This window comes from Passer domesticus, chromosome 7 (genome assembly GCF_036417665.1).
Source record: "Passer domesticus isolate bPasDom1 chromosome 7, bPasDom1.hap1, whole genome shotgun sequence".
Classification (NCBI taxonomy): Eukaryota; Metazoa; Chordata; class Aves; order Passeriformes; family Passeridae; genus Passer; species Passer domesticus.
The window spans coordinates 46,060,381-46,080,175 of NC_087480.1; the positions used below are offsets into that span (position 1 = coordinate 46,060,381).

General features: G+C 42.7%; 2 protein-coding genes and 1 non-coding gene across 5 annotated transcripts; 1 reads left to right on the forward strand and 2 right to left on the reverse strand.

Moving 5' to 3' along the window:
* The first annotated feature begins 215 nt into the window (after positions 1-215).
* DIPK1A (divergent protein kinase domain 1A) lies at positions 216-11,855 on the forward strand. 3 transcript variants are annotated; one of them, XM_064428273.1, is made up of 5 exons: positions 216-508; positions 6,791-6,925; positions 7,193-7,300; positions 7,970-8,146; positions 9,100-11,855. In XM_064428273.1, exons 1-5 carry the CDS (start codon positions 455-457, stop codon positions 9,910-9,912), a joined length of 1,287 nt encoding a protein of 428 aa, XP_064284343.1. In that variant the 5' UTR covers positions 216-454; the 3' UTR covers positions 9,913-11,855. The 3 variants fall into 3 exon arrangements, with proteins under 3 accessions (XP_064284343.1, XP_064284342.1, XP_064284344.1); XM_064428272.1 differs by lacking the exon at positions 216-508 and adding an exon at positions 531-1,139; XM_064428274.1 differs by lacking the exon at positions 216-508 and adding an exon at positions 1,589-1,610.
* A 1,175-nt stretch (positions 11,856-13,030) lies between these two features.
* On the reverse strand, positions 13,031-19,605 carry RPL5 (ribosomal protein L5). The gene is made up of 8 exons (XM_064428282.1): positions 19,462-19,605; positions 18,658-18,727; positions 18,446-18,561; positions 16,814-16,948; positions 16,061-16,263; positions 15,030-15,207; positions 13,811-13,899; positions 13,031-13,194 (listed from the first exon to the last, which is right to left on the reverse strand). Exons 1-8 carry the CDS (start codon positions 19,462-19,464, stop codon positions 13,095-13,097), a joined length of 894 nt encoding a protein of 297 aa, XP_064284352.1. The 5' UTR covers positions 19,465-19,605; the 3' UTR covers positions 13,031-13,094.
* On the reverse strand, positions 15,360-15,456 carry LOC135305526 (small nucleolar RNA SNORD21). Its single transcript, XR_010366645.1, has one exon. It is a non-coding gene; the product is annotated as a small nucleolar RNA SNORD21 (small nucleolar RNA).
* Positions 19,606-19,795: the final 190 nt, after the last annotated feature.

Consider the following 19,795-nt stretch of genomic DNA (forward strand, 5'->3'; position numbering starts at 1 on the left):
ACCCTGCCCAGTAAATGACGGGAGCCTGTTCGCAATCAACGACACGCGTTATTTATTAACAGATTTTCCATAATTGTCCCCAGACAGCGCCCCGAGCACTTTCTGGCAGACACGAGGGGAACTCGGGTGGCTGTCGGCTCCAGGGGCTCCGGGCGGCCCCGAGGGGGAAAAGGGACGGGGGCAGCCGCGGGGGCTCGGGGCGGGCGGGGCTCGCCTCGCCGCCTCAGCCCCGCCTCGCTCCCTCGCGGCTGCCGCGTTCGCACCTTCAGGCGGCGGCGTGAGCGTGGCCGAGGCGGCAGCCGCCCGCCCTGCCCGCCGACAGCCGCCGGTGCCCGAGGCGGCTCTTCCCCGCTGAGCCGAGCGGAGCCGGCGGCGCGGCTGCGGCGGCAGGCGGGGGAGCGCTCCTCTCCGCTCCGCCTCCGACCGCCGCCCGCTGCGGGGATGTGTGATTGCCATGGCGAGGCGGCTCTTCCCGGGGGCCTGGCTGAGGAAGCCGCACTCCGCGCAGGTAGGCCGGCGAGGGGCCGCTGCCGGCGCCCGTCCCTCCCCGCAAAGTTCCCTCCGGAGCGGCGCCCCCCGCAGGGCTCTCGCCGCTTCCCCCGGCCCGGCGCGGCCGCCGCTCCCCTCCCGCCGGCGCCTGGCGGCGGCCGGGGCTCGGCTGCGCCGCGCTGCCGCCCGGCCGGCGGGAGGTGACGGCGCCGGGCACGGCCGGCTGTGCCGGGGCACGGGAGCAGGTGGCGGCGGCCTCGGGGCCGCGGTGCCTCTCGCCGCCGCCCGCCGGTGGCACCGGGCCTCTCCCGCCGCCTCCGGGCGCAGCGCGCTCCGCGGAGCGGCCGCGCAGGACCTGTTACGCGCAGGCGGCCCGCGGCTCCGCGGGCTCACGGCGCGGCCGGCGGGGCAGCGACACCTGCGGCACTGCCGCGGCCCCGGAGCCCCGCGCGGAGCTCCGCGCCCCTGCTTTGCACCTCTCGCCCGCGCTGCAGGCGTCCATCCTGTCAGCGCATGGACCACAGCTTGCAGGAGCAACTCATGCCCTTTTTTACGTGTTTTCTAAAAAATTAATGTCGGGCACTTTTCTACTGCAGCTCCACGCATTTCCTTATATGTTCGTAGACACGCTTCTGTATTTCCGTATGCAGGTACATGTTTGCATTACTTCAGTTAGCAGAGTAAGGATGTTTTGGTTGGAAGTGCTGTGGCTGTTGTGTCGTAGGAAGTTCTGTGGTGAAATGTTAGTCAGTCATGACATTGTGGTAGCTTGATGATTTATCCACTGGATTTCTCCTTATCAGCTGGGTTGTATTTTAACTAGATTGTAACTAAGGTGAACATTTGTTGAATTTGAGGAGATAAATAATGTTTACTTTTCTTATACATGCTGCTTATGTGTTTGTCATCTCTTGATATGCTTAGTGATCGTTGGATAAAAAAAATTTAAACTTCATATTGGTGCATTTTAAAATCTTGAATGTTTGAATTTCTCCTCATTTGGAAAAGTTCCAGATGTGGAAAAAAATCTTTTTCTCTTTCTGGAAGTACCTGGAGTGGGATGTAATGCTTAATGAGAAGAATGCAGATCTAATTTTACCCTCTTCAGTATTTGTTTCATGGTATGTATCTGAAACTGTGGATCCATATCACTTGGGTTTTAAACCAAAAAAGATTACTCTAGATCTATTTACTGAAGTAGACACTTGTACAATATTTGGATTCCCATGGCATAAAGCCCTCAATAAAAATAAAAATTATTTCATAATTTATACCTTTCAAATTAGGAGTCTCCAAATTGTTTGTCTCCTGTGCCTTGATAGTCTCTTTCTTGTCATCATATGGTGATATCTGAGAATATTCTTCTCTACTCTTCTCAAAATTTAATTTAAGGCCTTCCAAGCAAAATACGATATTTTAAATCTGCTAAGAAACAAGAAGACAGCAAAATTATTTATTAGAAAAGCCAAAGAAGTTAAATGTTTCTTTCTACTGCAGATTAAAAAAAAATATTCTGATTGTGCTTTTTTATACTGAGAGGTGATTTTGCAGATTCTATGGACTTGTTTTAGGAGAGCTAATAGTGGCTTTGTGCCCTTAAACATATTTTTCTGTGTTAGTGAATGTATGTTGATATTTGATGCATCCATAGAATGGCAGCAACTATCAATATATTGGCTTTTCTTGTCACTGCATGTTACTGTTGGTACGTGACAAATGTAGTCATGGTTTACACTGATTGCTGAGTGCTTTATTGAGGTTTGCCTCCAAAGGAGCCAATGCTCTCTAACAAGTGGTAGACTGAACTCACTGAGGGCTATGAGAAGGTGGAAAGTCTTGCAATGTTTCTGTGCAGCATTTCAAGTAGCACACCAGGGGAGATGTTTGTACAGTGGAACGTTATCACGGAGTGAATTCCAGCCTTTGCTGGCTGCTGTTCCAGACTCCTTGAACATTATGTTGAGAAATGAATTGCCAGAACATCAGGTTCTGTCAGACAGAACTTAATACTGTTCCAGCTTTTCTGTCCTCATGGGAGCAGGATGTTATGAGCTGGGTTGCAACACGTATTCTATGGCAAATGTTCTGTTGCTTTATGCACGCTTTAGCTTTTGTGCAGAATGCAAAACCCACAGGTACTCAGGTGATGATCTTTGAGCCCAATAAAGATGTCCTGCCATGTGTCAGCTCATGTAAAAGGAGCAGGGCACACTCTTAGCTATCTTAGCTTAGCCCAAAACTTAGTGTTAGGTTCTCCCTGAGTATGTGTTAAAGTCCTGTCACTATAAAGAACAGTAACTCTGAAGTACAAAGCTTTGCCATTGCTTATTAGACTGCAAATCATGTAATAATAGTAAACAAAACAAAAAAAATCCTAAAACATGAAGAACTTTTAAACACCACTAAAGACCACAAAAATAATTTGATTGTATTATAGGATTTTACAGCTGGGTGATTAACACTGGGATTTTGTTTGTCAAGAAAAGTTAGTGTCCCAGATTTAAGGGACATTGCCCTGAAGTTCTTTTCTGATAGCCTCACAATACAATCGGTAACTACAGCTGAGGACTAACCAGCAGGATTCCTTATGAGAAAAATCATGTAAAGAGCACTTGCATGTGTGGAAGTTTGACTTTATAGATTCTGCATCAATTTTACAGACTCTTTAGAGGTTCCTCATGGACTTCAGTAATGTACAAGAGAATGTCTTTGAAGGGCTAAAGAATAAGCAAGTTTAAAGCCTCACATAGCAGAAATTTCCTAAATAATCTCTTTGCTCTAAGATTTTAATCCCTTCTGCTCTGTTTAACCTTTAAAGGAGAGATGTCCCATTTTCCATCTTGGTCAAAATTTTATTTCAAAAGATACCTCAGCTCTGTTTCCTCACTTTGGTTACTCTGGATAGAAAAAAACTCAAGACACTGACATAATCATAAGCATGCACTGTCTGCTTTTAAAGATGTGAACGTGTCCTGTTCATGGCATCCAAAACAGTGTGGGCTAATGCTCTCAGACATCATGTCAGCCTACCTGAAATGCCTCCTGTGAGAGACAAATCAACCCGAACAGAGAACAAAATAGAATTTCTAACATGATTGGCCTACTTTTTTTCATCTGTCCTTTTCTATTGCAAGCATGTAAGACAAATGGAGCGAGCAACTCTGATTTGGAGAAGATTACTACACTATGGTTATGTGTAATACTTTCCAGAATTAAATTCTCTACTATTAAACAAAGAAACACTTTCATACTCTTTAACCATAGAAGTGTTTTAAATAAAAAGTACACTCACCAAAAATCTGTCAAGTTATGTTGCATGTTGATTCACTACTCTCCATATGCTTTGGAGTGCATCCAGGCTTGGGTTTTGCCAGAAGTGGTTTTCCAGTTCTATTTCAGGGGATGAATGTCTAATTATTATTCAGTGCATATGACTTAGCAGAATATACAAGTGATGGAAGATGTTGAATCTGTAACAATCAAGCATTGCAAGTGCTTCCCTCATTCTTGCATTCCTTGGCTCATATTTAAGTCTTGATGGAAGAGTAGAGTTGAAAAAAGGGACTGTTTCCTTGTTTTGAACACTTTCTTCCTTTTTTTGATAATTTTGGAACTCTGTCATTCTGTTGCCCTAAAAATGTTCTTATGACAAGTTTCCTGGCAGTTTGTCACAGTTTCAAATGGAGCCCATCTATATGTGCTGTTCCCTAATGCCATGTTGCAGTGCCCTGCACAGCAGTGTAAGGCCTCGTGTTCAGGGTGCCTCCCCGTGTGACCAGAGCAGCTCAGTCAAGCCCTGTCCCCTCATCAGGACAGCGTGGGCCTGTGCCAGCTGAAGTGAGCTACGTGTGTCAATGCTCACAGGCCTGTTCTGGGGAGAAAACGAAAATTTGGGAGGGCAATGTATGGGAAGAAATCAAATAATGATCATGCCTTTTGCTGAACTTGATGAGGAAGTCCTTATTGGAAAAGTAATTCCCTTTGAACCAGAGAGTGGAGCCTTGGCTTTCTGTAAGCAGAGGGATGCTGTTGTCCATGTCTGAACTGGCTGGGCAGCTTCTGCAAGTCAAAAGCTGCATGACTCCATTGGCACAGGCCTGAGCTCAAAATAAATCTAGCTTCTCTGGAACTTCCTGCCAAATACATGATGCAGTCAGATGGCATTTGGGGAGGATTTTCAGTCTCAAGAACACTCTCTTTCAGCCTAAGGAGGAGGACAATATACATAGTATCCATATTGGGAGAATGGTCAATGTTCTGCACTGGTCCTGAGGCCTGCAGGCTGCTGCTGTCTCTGAAGTTGTACTAAATGGATACAATAATACAAAATTTAATTAACAGCACTTTGGTTTAAAGTGTATTATAAAGGTTCATGGAAGGATTCAGCAAGAAACACTGAGGAACAAAGAGGGTTTTTGTCCCAGAAGCTTTGGTTCCCAAGCAGTTTTTACACATGAAACAGCTTTCCCTAAAATTGTCATTTTTATTTCTGTAGCTCTTCCCCAGATTTGATCAGTAGTTTTCTGTGCTTCATGTTCTGCTACATAACAGAGTTATTGGAAATACCTTTAAAAAAAACCCAAAATTATAAAACCTGTCTCTAAAAAAATCACTGGAATAAAAGTTAATTGTAGCTCTCTCCTTTTTTATCCAGGTAGTTTTAAGATTGTCAAGTGAGTGTGTGTAAAGGCATGAAGGAATAGGGATGCACAGCTGAGGCATGTGGCAGGACCACAGCTTTATGGATTGGAATCACCTTTGGGTCTTTTGAAACTGACTTTTTCTGGATTTTTTGTTTCCAAGAAGAAGGGTATAATGCATGCTGGTTGTTTGTTATATTTTGATAAATACTAATATATTACTCTAGTCTTTCTGGTTAAAAAAAGTTGCTTATTTGCATCTACTGCAGTTCTGTGTACATATGTGGTGGCAAAACTGATCATGATTACTATCTTTCTTGGAACTTTTTCCAAATATATGAAATAATTTCTCCATGATGTACAGTCAAGTTAGGACCTGTCAGTTTGCAAAAGAGATGAGATCACAGGGAGGTGTGTTATGGAGGCCTACAAAATGATGTCAGATGGGGACAGAGATTGTTCGTTCTTCTCTTCCAATACATGAACTAGAGGGTCTCAAACAAAGCTAATATGAATCAGACTTCAGCAAAATAAAGTCCAGTCTGTGACCATGGTAGTGGATAGTAGACCTGTGAATTAATTGCTAAAGTTTGTTGTGGATGCTAAAAGCTTATGTGGATTTTTAAGGGAATCTGGGTAAATTAGTGAAAGATTTGAGATTTACTAAATATAGAGTATCACATCTGGCTTACTAAGTTCTAGAGGAAACTGGGAGCACACTTGGTGTATTTGATAATATATGTTATCAGTCTTCCATAGCATATTTTTATAGCTATTGCTGAAGATTAGGATACTGATAGAAATGGATCTTATACTGACCAAATATAGCTGCTCTCATGCACTTCCTTATATCCTGCTGCTAAAGCTGATCCTGATCTTCTAATTATTTTCTGATCCTGATGTGAGTATGAAAATCATCCTGTTAGCACACCAGACTCTGAGGAGGAGGAAAAATAAAAGAAGGAAGAGATCAAAACATCCCTCCTACTTTGTAAGACACTTAGCTCTCCCTCAGTTCTTAATTTATAAATAGTTTTTCCTTCTGCCCCTGTGAAAACTCTATATATGAGGCCACAGAAACAACAGGAAAGTCGTACATACAGTTGTGGGAAGGTGAAGGTGAGGCTACTATAGAAGAATTTTATTTGCTTAATTAATGGTGTCATTTCAAGGAAGGAATAGGAGACTTCAGCATATGGAACCTGACCCTGATATCCATCCTGCTCATTGTATCTCTATCTTGCATAATTACACATCAACACAGATTATTTTTTGACCAAATTCCTGTTCTGTTGGGTTTGATTTACCATGAATGGTACATAGGTAACTGGTCTTAGAGAAAAATGCACTTACTTGAGCTCTGGGGGTTTATGATTTTGATCAAATTGGTTTCTGCAGTCTGGCTTGCCCCGTAAGGGTCTGATACCTTTTCTTCCATTTATTTGTATCTCAGTTTTCCTTCCACTTACATACATCAAACTGACCTCCCCTGTCAGTTCTCTCGCTGGAGGAAGCAAACGTTCCATATAATGCAGTCTGCTTATTTTATCACTGTGGAAATTCCTTAGAGATTAAATAGTAAATGATTTTTAGTAAATGAAATAGTAAATTTACTGCTGCTCAGTGAATTACAAACAGCATTTTCTCTTTGTGTGCTCCAGGTCCGTCTGTCGTACGTGCGGATCAAGTATCTCTTCATCTCCTGGCTGGTCGTGTTTGTTGGCAGCTGGGTTATGTATGTTCAGTACTCCACCTACACAGAACTCTGCAGAGGCCATGACTGTAGGAAAATCATAGTGAGTGTATTTAGTATAGCTTTCTGAAGTGTTTGACTAATTCAGTCTGTGCCACATGTGATTTAATCAAATTCTCATACTCCATCATGTAAGATTACGACTTCCGTTACTTCAGATAAAATATTGTTAAGAGACACAACTGGTTTTGGCATAGGGTTATTAAAATTTTTTCTTAGGTTTTTCTTTCAAGACTCAGGTGTTGGAAGAGATACAGTTGTCTCCTTTCCTAAGCAGTTTGTTAAATCTATTTCTCCCTGTTTGTTTCAGTGTGATAAATACAAGACTGGTGTTATTGATGGATCAGCATGTAGTAGTCTTTGTGCTAAAGAAACATTGTATTTTGGAAAATGTTTGTCAACAAAGCCTAATAACCAGGTAAGGCTTCATTCATCCAACCTAGTTTTATTATTTCCCACTGAAATGTCATTGTGTGGAACGTCAGGTAGACCTTAGTGTCAGCAAGTTGAATCTGTTTAATACAGATTATTTCAAATTTTATTTGCTGTGACAGGCAGAGTGTGTGTGTGAGTGTATGTGTGTATATATATATACCCCCCATATATATACACACACCTATACAAAGATACACTAATACAAATTAATATATATAATATGCTCCAATATACAATAATAGAAATTAGTCCTGTATGTAGAGGGGTGTATGGTTATTTTATACTACATGTACATATACAAAATATCCTTCCACAGTTTGCCAGAGTTGCACACTTTGTACATCACACTGCTTTTTTTCTCTGCTATCCTGCATTACCAATAGGAGCAGCCTCATAACAAGCTATGCAAAGGTGGCAGTGATGCCAATCTGTTGTTTGGGAAGCTGCCTGTGTTTTGACAGTGCAGTGTCTCCAAAGTACCCACAGCAGTGGGCTGTCTTTGGAGCTGCCATTGTTCAAATTGCCATATTCATTGTCTGCACACAGGATTCAGTTTCTGATCTGTGACTCTTAAAGCAGTGGCTGGAGGACAGGTGATCTTCAGATGGACTTCTACAGTGTTTTATACCTTTCCCCCTCTTTTTCTGCATAGATCTATTTAGGAATCTGGGGAAATCTGCAAAGTGTTATAAAATGCCAGATGGAAGAAGCTGCTCAACTTGATTTTGGTACTGACCCAGAACCAAGGAAGGAAATAGTCCTGTTTGATAAACCAACAAGAGGAACCACTGTTGAAAAATTCAAAGAAATGGTATATGGTCTTTTTAAGGTAAGTATATTCTAATTTATTCTATTTTGACAGAACTGTTTGTTTCCTTGAAGCTGGAGACAATATACCTCATTGTATGAGCCTTGTTCAGGGATATGCTAGAAAAATAATCAGCACAAAAATAGTTTTTTTCCCAGAGATGCTTATCTTGAATTTGAGGTAACTAATTATCAGGGCTTTTTCCTTACTCTTTAAATGATGAAATTTAAATGGCATTCATCTTGTACGTCTACAGATTTTGCTAGTATTGGTATAGAAAACATGAAGTAAGGCTGATGTCAGTTATCATGCATTACAGCAGCTTTGTCTCTAACAATGATGAGCAGCAGGTGTGTTAGGGTAGTTTTTAGGAAAATTTGGAAAAAGTTCATCTGCCTAGCTGAAAATGGAACAGTTCTGATTCCAGCAATGACTTTTTTCTCTGTAGTCCTACAATGGAGGTGGTTACATCAAATAACAAAACTAAGCATTTCAGTGTAATTATGAGATTGGTACTCGCTTTTGTCTTGGTACCCTTAATAATTGGACAAAATGTAATTCATAACATTATTCCTCTACATTTGTAAGGTCTAACCAGCTGAAAACTAAACCTGATCTAAATTTTTTAATTCTTCATACTTTTTCATAGAGAACATTGAACAAGGTACGTGATACAATTTTTCTCAAGACTGATCCGATTAAGAACAATGACTGAATTTTAATATTTGCATTTTGAAGTGCAGAGAAAGGTAGTTCTCTCAAAAGATTGTATGCTCAGTGTCTATGAAAACTGAACAAAAAGGAAGCTCTGCAGGCAGCTGATGGCAGGTCCTGTTACATCCATAACCAATGAAAACCACAAGATACCCAGTTATTCCTATTATTCATAGAAGCAGAGTAACAGGAGGCAGTGACAGATGGATTGGGAGTAGTTAATGAAGTCATACTTAATCTTTTTCATTTGTTGTTTTCAGGCAAAACTGGGTGAACAAGGGAACCTTTCAGAACTGGTTAATCTCATCCTGTCTTTCGCTGATGGAAACAAAGATGGAAGAGTCTCTTTGCCAGAGGCAAAATCTGCATGGGCACTCCTGCAGCTAGAAGAGTTTCTGTTAATGGTGATCTTGCAGGATAAAGAACATACTCCCAAGCTGATGGGTTTTTGTGGGGATCTCTACGTGACCGAAAGAGTTGAATATACCTCTCTCTATGGAATCAGCCTTCCATGGATTATAGAACTTCTCATTCCCTCTGGCTTCAGAAGAAGCATGGACCAGTGGTTCACTCCATCATGGCCAAGAAAGGCAAAAATAGCTATAGGGCTTTTAGAATTTGTGGAAGATATTTTCCACGGACCTTACGGAAACTTTCTTATGTGTGATACAAGTGCCAAAAACTTGGGATATAACGAAAAATATGATTTGAAAATGATGGACATGAGAAAAATAGTGCCAGAAATTAACTTGAAGGAAATAATTAAAGATCGTCAGTGCGACTCAGATTTGGACTGCATTTATGGTACAGACTGTAGAACATTATGTGACCAAAGCAAAATGAGATGTACCACTGAAGTAATTCAGCCAAACTTAGCAAAAGCTTGTCAGCTCCTTAAAGACTATCTGCTTCGTGGTGCTCCTTCTGATATCCATGAAGAACTAGAGAAACAGCTGTACTTGTGCATTGCCCTTAAAGTCACAGCAAATCAGATGGAAATGGAGCATTCTTTAATACTCAATAACTTAAAAACTTTACTGTGGAAGAAAATTTCTCATACAAATGATTCGTAGCTTCTCCACCAGCAGAAGAGAATACAGATGCCTGCCACTAGAGGTGGCCTAAGACATTTAATAAAAATAATGTGCACCTTTTTAAAAAGATATTTCTTTACTCAGATTTTATTAATGGTTCTTTCAGTCCTGCCCTTCAGTCAGTAACTCAGGACAGGGCTTCTCAAAGAATGAACATGCCACTGAATGACCCGGCAGAGGCTGTTCAGTGCTGTGTTACAGAAACAAGAACTCTGCATGCTTGACTGTTCTGTGCACTTTGTCAGATCTTGAACAGGATGAGTGTTCACTGTGCCACCACATCAGCTGAGGGAACATCCTCCATTTTTGTGAAAAACATTGTTCACTTGTAAAATACCTGCAGAGGATTTTTTCCTAAGTAGTTTTATGAAGAATCACCACTACTGCAAGTAATGTGTCCAAGTCCAAGCTGCTGTTATGAATAAACTGAACTGTGAGACTGAAGTTTACTAATACCTTGGCATGGCAGAATTTGCACATTAAATAATTTTTAACTGTGGAAAATTAGAATTTTATTCTAGAATGGCTAGATTGTAATGAGACAAATCAGATTCTGTTTACACATTGTTACCTCATGCCTACATCTTGAATGTTTAAGTAGTTCAGCATTTTCAATTAAGTCATTGTATGGTGAGCCCTGTGGGAGCCAACAATTTTAGAGTATTACTTCTTGAAGTCATCTATATGGTTTAGCAGCAGTACCAGCATGTTTCAAAACTTCAGTGAAAACCTTTAATCCAAATTAAGCTGTAGCAAACAGTGAAAAGCAAGGACTTTGTGGACTAAGCTATAATATGGAAACTGAATTTTTAAAAGTACTGAATAGCAGATGAGTCCAACCAGTTAAAAAAATTTGCATAGTGCAGGAATCTACTGTATGACATGAGAAACAGCTAATAGTTGTGGATAGTTTGTCTCTTAACTGTCCCTCCACATTTAGCTACAGACCTATAATTCAATCTTCTTAACTACTGCAGGAAATATATAAGCAAGAGCTAGACCTGAATTTTAGGACAGAAGCTGGATTGTTCAGGATTGTGCAATATTGCTTAAACGGAAGCCTGAAAGATAGTTTCCAGCTTATTCCTAGCTGTTACTAAGTGAGCTGCAGTGTGATCCTATTCTTTTTTTCTAGTAGCATCTATGAGTCACTGTTAAGACTCAAGTCATGAGTAAACAAACATCACCTGATCCTGGCACTCCACAAAGCATGACCACTCTACCACCTTTAATCTTCACCCTTGTATTTTTCAGATTTACATGTGTTCATAATTATGCAGAATTGAATGTCCATAATACAGCTGAATACATGCTCAATACTTACCTGTTGAATATTTAATTTATAAATGCTTTCGATATAAAGTTGTTCAATCTTTATGATTTTAATGGCAGTCATCTGTATACTTCTGAATCCTGGCCCCTTAATTCATTTTCAGCAGAGGTAAGAACAAGTCTTAAGTATTTGAAAGGTTAACTGCTCTAGGTATCCTGTCTTAAATGCATTCCTAGAATGATGACACTGAAGTACAGGACCACAATAAAGTAATTTCTCCATACCAGATGTAATAATATGCAGCTTGGGTTAAGATTGTTTTGTGAACATCAGCCTTTTAGTTTATGAAATACTATGCTCATGCTAACTATTGTCTTGAACTTGCTAATGTGCTCCAACTATGAACTAAAAAGTATTTGTAACCAGCAATGCACTAGAAGTGTAAAGTGGTCATGTTCTTGTGAAAAAAATCTGACAGTGACTGCTATTTGGGCAGAGATTTCTTAAAATACCCAAGGTCATTGGGTATCCTATCTGGAGAATATGTTTAATAGTGCAGTTTGTTGTACACAATCTTCATTTTTATTACTGTTGCATAAAGTTGAAGCTTTCACTGGGAAAAAAAATATACACTTTTGTTTACAATAAATCACAGGCCTCTTTTTTTCAATAGCAGTATTTACACCAACTACCAGTATCTTAAGAGCAACCCATTCCTCCGTGTAGCCTACTTTACTGGTGTTTGAACTGTGCAAACAGTTTCTGTAAGTCTAGTGGAAACCTACTGGCACACAGAAGTGCCTGTGAAACAGAGAAGGCAAAGGACCAGGGCAGGACAAGGCTGGTGAGGAACACTTCTCTTCCAGGTGGCTCAGCCTGCAGGCTGCAGAGGGAAACAGACTGGGCTCTGGGAGGGAGCCACCCTTTAGGATAAGGAGATGAAAGCTGGTGCTTGGTGAGGTGGATGGACACCAAGAGGGGAGGCAGGAGAAGACTGAGGAACTGATGACTGGCAACAGGGGAAGAGGAGGGTGTGAGAGGGTATAAAAGCCATGGGGGGCTCCTCAGAGGAACCATCTCCAGTTGTTCCTGCACCAGGAATGAACTGCCTTGTGGAACCAGATGTTCTGGGCTCTGCTAAGGGAAACCTAGAGGTGAACTGGAAGGGAACATGGTCTGGTGAGTGTGTGGGAAGTCAAGGGGAAAGGCTCTGGTAACTTACTCTGGTAACTACCAGGGAGACTCATTAATGTTTCCTTACCATGGCCTCTGTATCTACCCCCATATATACAACTTAAAGTGAATTCTCTTATCAAGGTAATAATGTGACATACTCAGTTCAAGACAGTACCTGTTTCAGTAGCAGCCAAAGCTTGGAGGGGATAAGTGCCTGAAAGCCTGAGGTTACCTTTGGGCAGAGGCTTTAGAACCTATTGTGACTGCTCTTGGTTTTTCCAAAGCTACATCCAGATTCCCCCCACACATGAAGTATGCTGAAAGAATTGTGAAATACAGGTACAGCCTTTAAAAAAAATTAAATATTTCTCTAGTTAGAAGCAGCAAACTCTTATACTTAGTCCTTGATACTAACCATGCTAAAAATGAATCAGATTTACTTCCTCCTTCTTACAGAAGTAATTCTGATGCAGCAGCCTTGGTCTTTGAAGTCTGTCACCTCTCTTCTCTGTGAAAACTCAATTCACACATGACTTTGAAAGGGGAGAAAAAAACCCTTTCAGGTACAGAATTCCTAATGAAAAAATAAAAAAGAATAAAAATATTCTCTATTTTTACAAACTATATAAATAAGCTGGTCTTACGCAGTTGCTTCCTCAATAAATTTATTGCCACTTTTTCCAAAGCTTCACAGAAAACTGTGGAAGTTGTCTTAGCTCTCTGTTCTGCGCTCCTGGGCCCTGAGGAAGCTGGCCTTCTTCTGAGCAACACGGTCTTTCTTCTGGGCAAGAGACATCTTGGGACAGTTCCATCTGCAATGGAAGCACAGTGTGCAGTAGATCCAAAGCAAAAAAGTAGCAGTGCAACATAACTGTGATTAAGAGTGCAGTGGAGAATATATTCCCACTTCTGGAACATGCTTTATTTCCTCACAATGATCTAAGGCTGTAGTTAAAACACCACAAAAAGCATGGCTAGACATTTCTAACTTCTCTAGAGATGAACTCTATTCCCTGTGACTGAAGCACAGACATTATCAAGCCCAATGCAACAGCTGTGTCTTGATTTCTTTTCTCACACACGCTTAAAAATCAAAGCAGTTTGCTACTGACAAAATGGTCAACGAGCTCTCAGCTGAAGAGAAGCAGCTTTCCCATTGAAAACACTGGGACCTGAAGGTACACACTGTTCCAGATATTCAAGCCACATTCTTCACTTTGATTTTTTTAAATAGTTAAGAGCTCTTGAATTTTATATTCCTACTGCTAAATTTAACTCTGAAGTTATACAGAACTGCTTGTATCTTAATCTGGTCCAGAAGACATAAATAATGACAGAACTGTAAAACTGCATTACTTGTTTCACTGTAACTAAGATATCTCCAACAGAGATATCTCCCACAGATGTTAAAAAGAATGAGAATTTTACCTCTTTTTCTTGACGTCTCTCTTGGGTTTCTTTTCATGGACTGGATTATCCCGTATAGCAGCATGGGCTTTTTTATACATTTCTTCCATCTTGGGAAAAAAAAGAAAAAAAAGTTAAATTTACCATAGTGGCTCAATTGTAGGTTTATCAGAAATCCAAGATCCCTGTGCTTGCATTGTCCCCAGGGATGCAATAATGCTGCTCTATCCCAAAGGCAACTCTGGCTCCATAATGGCACAAATTTTAAGAATATCTTTGCTGGTGGTTAATTAAGACCACTAGATCTCAGCTGTGAAAACCCTTTTAGATGTACAAGAGCAATTGTCTGTTTAGTGACCTAAATTCTACTCGCTTCATTTGAATACAAGCTACAACTAATATTTGTTTAGAAAGCAGATGAAGCTGGCATTTGCATTACTTTCTTTTTTATAATTTGTTAGAAAAAACTAGTAACTAGGTAAATTTATAAAAATCCTCAAACCCATGGAAATGAAAGGATAGAGCATGAAGTTTGCTATAGCCTAAAAAGGGGATATGAGTGAGCTCTGTTTTAAAGCTCCAAGCTCACTTACTAGGAGAACCAAGCAAGAATATTACAGGCAACAGGACAAGCCATCTGGAAGGAGTTTAATACTTGGAAAAACTAGAAGAACCACCTCTGTATTCTTACTCATCTTCTAGTATTTTATTAACTCTAAAATGTGAAGCAGTACTAAAATAAAGTGTATTACAGTCTAGACTTTCATGAAATGCTACCTTGGGCTCTCTGAATACATCACCTGGAATAGCAGAACTCCTTCTAGGGTCACACAAGCAATACCACAGATTTGACCCACAACCCCATGCTCACCCACAGTTATAAGCCCTACATCTGCAGAAATGACAGGCTGTGGGGCAGGATAAGGAAAGAGGAGAGTCTGTACAGCAACTTCTAATTTAGTTTACTGGGAGCAGGGGAAAGTGGTCCAGCACAGATTTAAGTCCTGTAAATCTGATTTATAGGCAGAATATAAAGTTTCACAGCAGGCAAAAATGTCCTAATTCCAGGACACTACACTAATATTAGAGCCCTTAATGAAGGAAAAAAATAATTTTCTTTGCATGGGTAACACCCAACATGAGTCACATAATTTTACATATCAGACTTATTTGCATGATTAGAGAAGTCCCTATCAGCATCTCTATTTAAATTCCCGAGCTCCAGCTGGATGAATCTTACCCCGTCAGGTGTTACATTGTTCTTTATGTACTGGGAGAACTGTTTCTTGTAGGCATCTTCATCCTCCTCCATCAGGTACCGCATGTAATCAGCCACGTTCTGGCCCATGATGTGCTTGCGGTGAACCTCAGCATTGAACTCTTTGCTCTCCGAGTCGTAGCCAGGGAAACGTTTGGTGCTGTCAAACAGCAGGAACAGGCACATTAAGGCTCTAATGCAGAGGCTAAGGTGCACACTGAAATGACTCATACATCAGATTCTCCTACAGAAAACTGAGGGATAGGACCCTCTTATAAAAAAATAAAAACTACAAGTTTTAAGTTCATCTCAGCTGCCATCAGTCCCGTCTTGAAACACTGCAGTACATCATACACACGCCATGGACCAACTACAGCGTGTTCAGTCACTGCAAGTATCATCACACAGCAGCCAACTCAAAAAACTGGACAATCAGCCAAGAATAGGACAGCATGGGAGAGGGTAGGAAAACACACAAAAGATCCCAATAGTTTCTTTCCTCTACTGCTGTTAGCAGAAAGCAGCACTCAGCTGTAATATCAGTGTTAAATAACAGTCAAAATACCCATGTGGAAATTCTAAATGAAGGTGGACTGCTCAGACTTACTGCTGTACTGAAAACTAGCAAGTACCAGTGGGTTTGTACTGGGTAAGTAATTTTTTCACAGTGAAATTAACACCTACACACAATTCAGTGAAGACTTAAACCAAGCAAATACCCCTTGAAGATCTGATAGAGCATTCACTTGATTTTTGGTAAAAGCAACAAGGTAGTTATTTAGTTTCTACAAGTTTCATAAAATCTCAACAGTTGTAAGATTCCCAGCAGGACTATCAGAATTGCATTTGTAGATTAAAAACCAACCAACAAAAACCCTCCAAACCCAGAATCTAATTACATAGCCATTACCATGTCAGTACAAAATTATTTCAGCATAAATTGATTAGTCTGACTGTCACATACAGAAGCATCTCAGGCTAACCCCAAAGAAGTTCTTTGTAACACACATTACCTATGAGGGATAGACAGCCCCCCATCCACTGCACCCTTCAGAGCACCAAAGACTTTGTTTCCAGTGGTAGTTCTGGCAAGACCTGCATCCAGGTAGCACGTAAAAGCACCAGGCTTGCCATCCACACTTTCCACATTGTACTCGTCACCAGTGACTTCAACTTGGCCTTCATAGATCTTATCAAGGCCAAATTTATTCAGAAGCTGTGGGAAAAGAAAACACTTTTGAAATTCCCTCCATTTATTGATAATAATTTAGAATTACCAGTACTTTAAAATGTGAATTTGCAGTAGAATCATGTTTTTAACAAATTTCTTTACAATACTAATATTGGGTACATATGAGTAAGCTAATACTAATCAGCTTCTTAACAACCCCCACTGTGTGTCTGTTAAGTTCCAACCTTCTGTTCCTACAGGCACACCACTGAACTTATTAATGAAGCCCTGTGGAAAATGGATAGCTGTTGTTTACACATTTTCAAACTCTACAAGGTGCGTTTCTTACAGTTTTATCCTCCCTCCCTCCCTCCACCAAACTTAAGGGATGAAGTATGAAAGTGGGCTGCTGGAGCTGAGACTGCATGCTGTCACACCCCTCCCTTTGACTTGACGGTCACAAGACACATCAAATCTGTGACGGCAGAGCAGAAGTTACGACTGTGAGAAGCCCAGAGCCAGTGGCTGACCCAGCACTGCAGGAAGCAGTCTCCCCGTCCCCAGGGAGGCAGGGCAGCCCAGGGCCCGTACGTACCCTGCGTGCCAGGAGCAGGCCGGTGCAGTAGGCAGCAGCGTAGTTGGTCAGGCCCACCTTGACGCCGTACTTGGGCAGCTCGTGGGCGTAGGCAGCGCACACGATCATGTCCCCCTCGATTCTGGCATAGGCAATCTGCAAACAGACAAACCTCAGGGCTCCACCACTGGGGCTCCCTGCTTGTTTCCTCTGACACCTGCTCAAGCCAACACGAATGCTGGATCCGAGCGTGCAAAAACTGCCAAGCTCTGCGTGCAAGCTCAAGGATGGGGCTGCTTTGGTTTGTTGGGGGTTGTTTGTTTGTTCTGCCCCATCCCATGGTTTGTTTGTTTTTGCAAAAGGAGTCATCATCTCCTCAAGTAAACACACAAAGAATTCAAACCTGTATTAGACCAGCTAAAATGTTTGTCAGCAACAACTGGTAACCACCTTTCCACATTGACTGAGGGGCCAGAAACTGCCTACAAGAGCACCCTTTCCAAGAATCATTATGAATGGGGATGAATTGATGAATTCTGTCCCACTTTCTGATACATGTCAAAAAATACAAGCAGCATGGCAACACTGTCAGTAACCTTATGGAATGATTTTATTAATCATGGTCTGAGACCATCATCATCATCATCCCATCCCTGTGGGACAGCAGGACTATCAGATACGTTTCTGCTGCTCCTTTCACGGACAGAACCTTCTCCTTTTGACTCACACCTCCTCTCTACATCCAAATGTCATCCCATTTTTGCAGGATTCTGACATACTGCAAAGGGACTCTCAGTCAGATGTAAGCCTCTGCAACCACTGATTTTTGTTTTGAGTTTTAAAGATAAAATAACCTCATTAATGACTAAACTGTTCCCATCAGATAACTATCTGTGAAAAATCAAGTTAAAGCTGCTTCTCTTAGCTTCTTTCTTTGCTGTTTCTTTTTTGAATTCAACAACATATTTACTGTAAAACAGGCATTCCTAAGTTTTAAACTTCAAAATTAGTCAAAGCATTCTAAAAATTAAACAAGAAAAGTGAGTCACAGCGAGGAACTGCACATGATGCTACACACAACTGCATACTAACAACCATGAAAAAGTGCCTACTGCTCTTGTTTACAAGCCTCCTTCAATCTCACAGGAAAGCCTTCACAAGGCCTCAGAGCTTCACGTGAGCCACACAACACGGAAACAGAACTCGCAAAAGAGAAGGCACCTCTAGATACAGCACAAGTCACTGCAGGTTAACAGGTCACACTGTCAACAGGGTTGTCTTCAGCCAAGCAACAAGCAACAAAGGCCTCTTTTTGAAGCCCTTTAAATATAGCAAAAAAACCCCCAAAAAAAACAAAGCCAGAGACATCGTCGCTCTCCCAAAAATGTTCTACTTAGCCCAGAATCATTACAGCAGTAAATCTTAAAACAACAAATAACCTCACAGCAAAAGTGCTAACACTTGTGAAACTTCTTTTCTACAACGCACATGGTTTATTACTGAAGTTGTAGTAACACTGAAGATTGGAGCTGTTTTACAATCCAAACACTGTGCAGATCCGACCTAAAAAAGCCCAGGTGCTCCAAGCCTCCCCCCTGTGCTGACCTGACCCTGGCTAGGCTGGCAGGTAAGCAGCAAACACCGCGACCTTACCTGGCAGATGATGTCTCTGTTGGTGACACGCACAATCATCCTGTACTTAGGAGTGTTGTACTTGTTTTTATCTTGGATAACCAAACGTTTCCGAGCATAGTAGTCAGTTTTTCCCTCTGAAAAACAACAGTTGCAGTGTGCAAAATGCATGCACGAAGTAGGAATATTCACCAAGGACATTTAATTGTGTATTACAGGCAATTTAATAATACCTCTCCTTCTCCTGAATTTCACTTGGTATCTCTTGAAGTACGCCTTATTCTTGACAACTTTCACAAACCCCTTGGATAGGAAACATAAACTACGTGTTATTGACATATAACCCTGTAAGCCAACACCATTCTAACTAAACGTGCCACGAATAAAACCATAGTGCAATCAGGAATTAAACCGATTTTTTTGTCTGTTTATATAAAAAGAGCACCATAAAAATGAAATGGAAAAAAAACCACCCGGCACATCAAACCCCGTAAATTTTACCCCAGCTCAGGAACAAATGTTTCAAGAGAAAACCCAAGTGTACTTTTATCAAAGTATCTTTTATCCAAAGGCCCGTCGGCACGGACAGGAGCAATGGCCGCGCTCATTTCCTGACACTGCCGCCCAGCCGTGATTTTTCTGGCACGTTCTGCCACGGAGCCGCTTCCCCCGCAGCCCCCCGCCCGCAGCCGGTGCGACACCCGCAGCCCGGGGCCCGGCGCGGCTGCTGCAGGGCTCCGGGGGCTGCATCAGCCCCGGCCCCGCGGCTCGGCCCCGACCCAGCCGCTGCCGGCGGGACCCCGCACGACGCGGCCCATGGGGGCAGTCCAGCCGGTACCGGGGCCGGGCCGGGCCCCGCCGGAGCCCCTCGAGCCGCCCGCGCCGCAGCCCCTTCAGAATGGCAGCCATTGCCACGCCGGCGCCGGGCGGCCGCCCCGAGCCCGCGGCAATCGGGCTCCATCCGCGCGCGCAGCGCGGCGCGGCGGGCGCGGAACGACGGACGCGATGCCGCCGAGCCCCCCCGTGCCGGTACCGACCATCGTGCCAGGCACTGTCCGGTCCCTCAGGCCGGGGCCCGCTCCGCACAACGACTGCGCTCCGCAGCAAACGGGAAAAGGCCGCGCGCGCCGCGCAGCCGCAGCTCCTGCCCTGCCCGGCGGGGCGGGGCCGCGCTCACGCCGTGCTGCCCCCTGCCGGCCCGGCGGACTCACCGCGGGCCGTCCGAGCTGCGCCGCCGGGCACGGGTACCGCTGCCTGCGGTACCCGCCGGGATCCCGAAGCCCCCGGAGCACGGGTCTGGAGCCCCACCGAGCGCCCGTAGCCCTACCGAGCCCCCGGAGCACGGATCTGGAGCCCCGCAGGTGCCGCCGC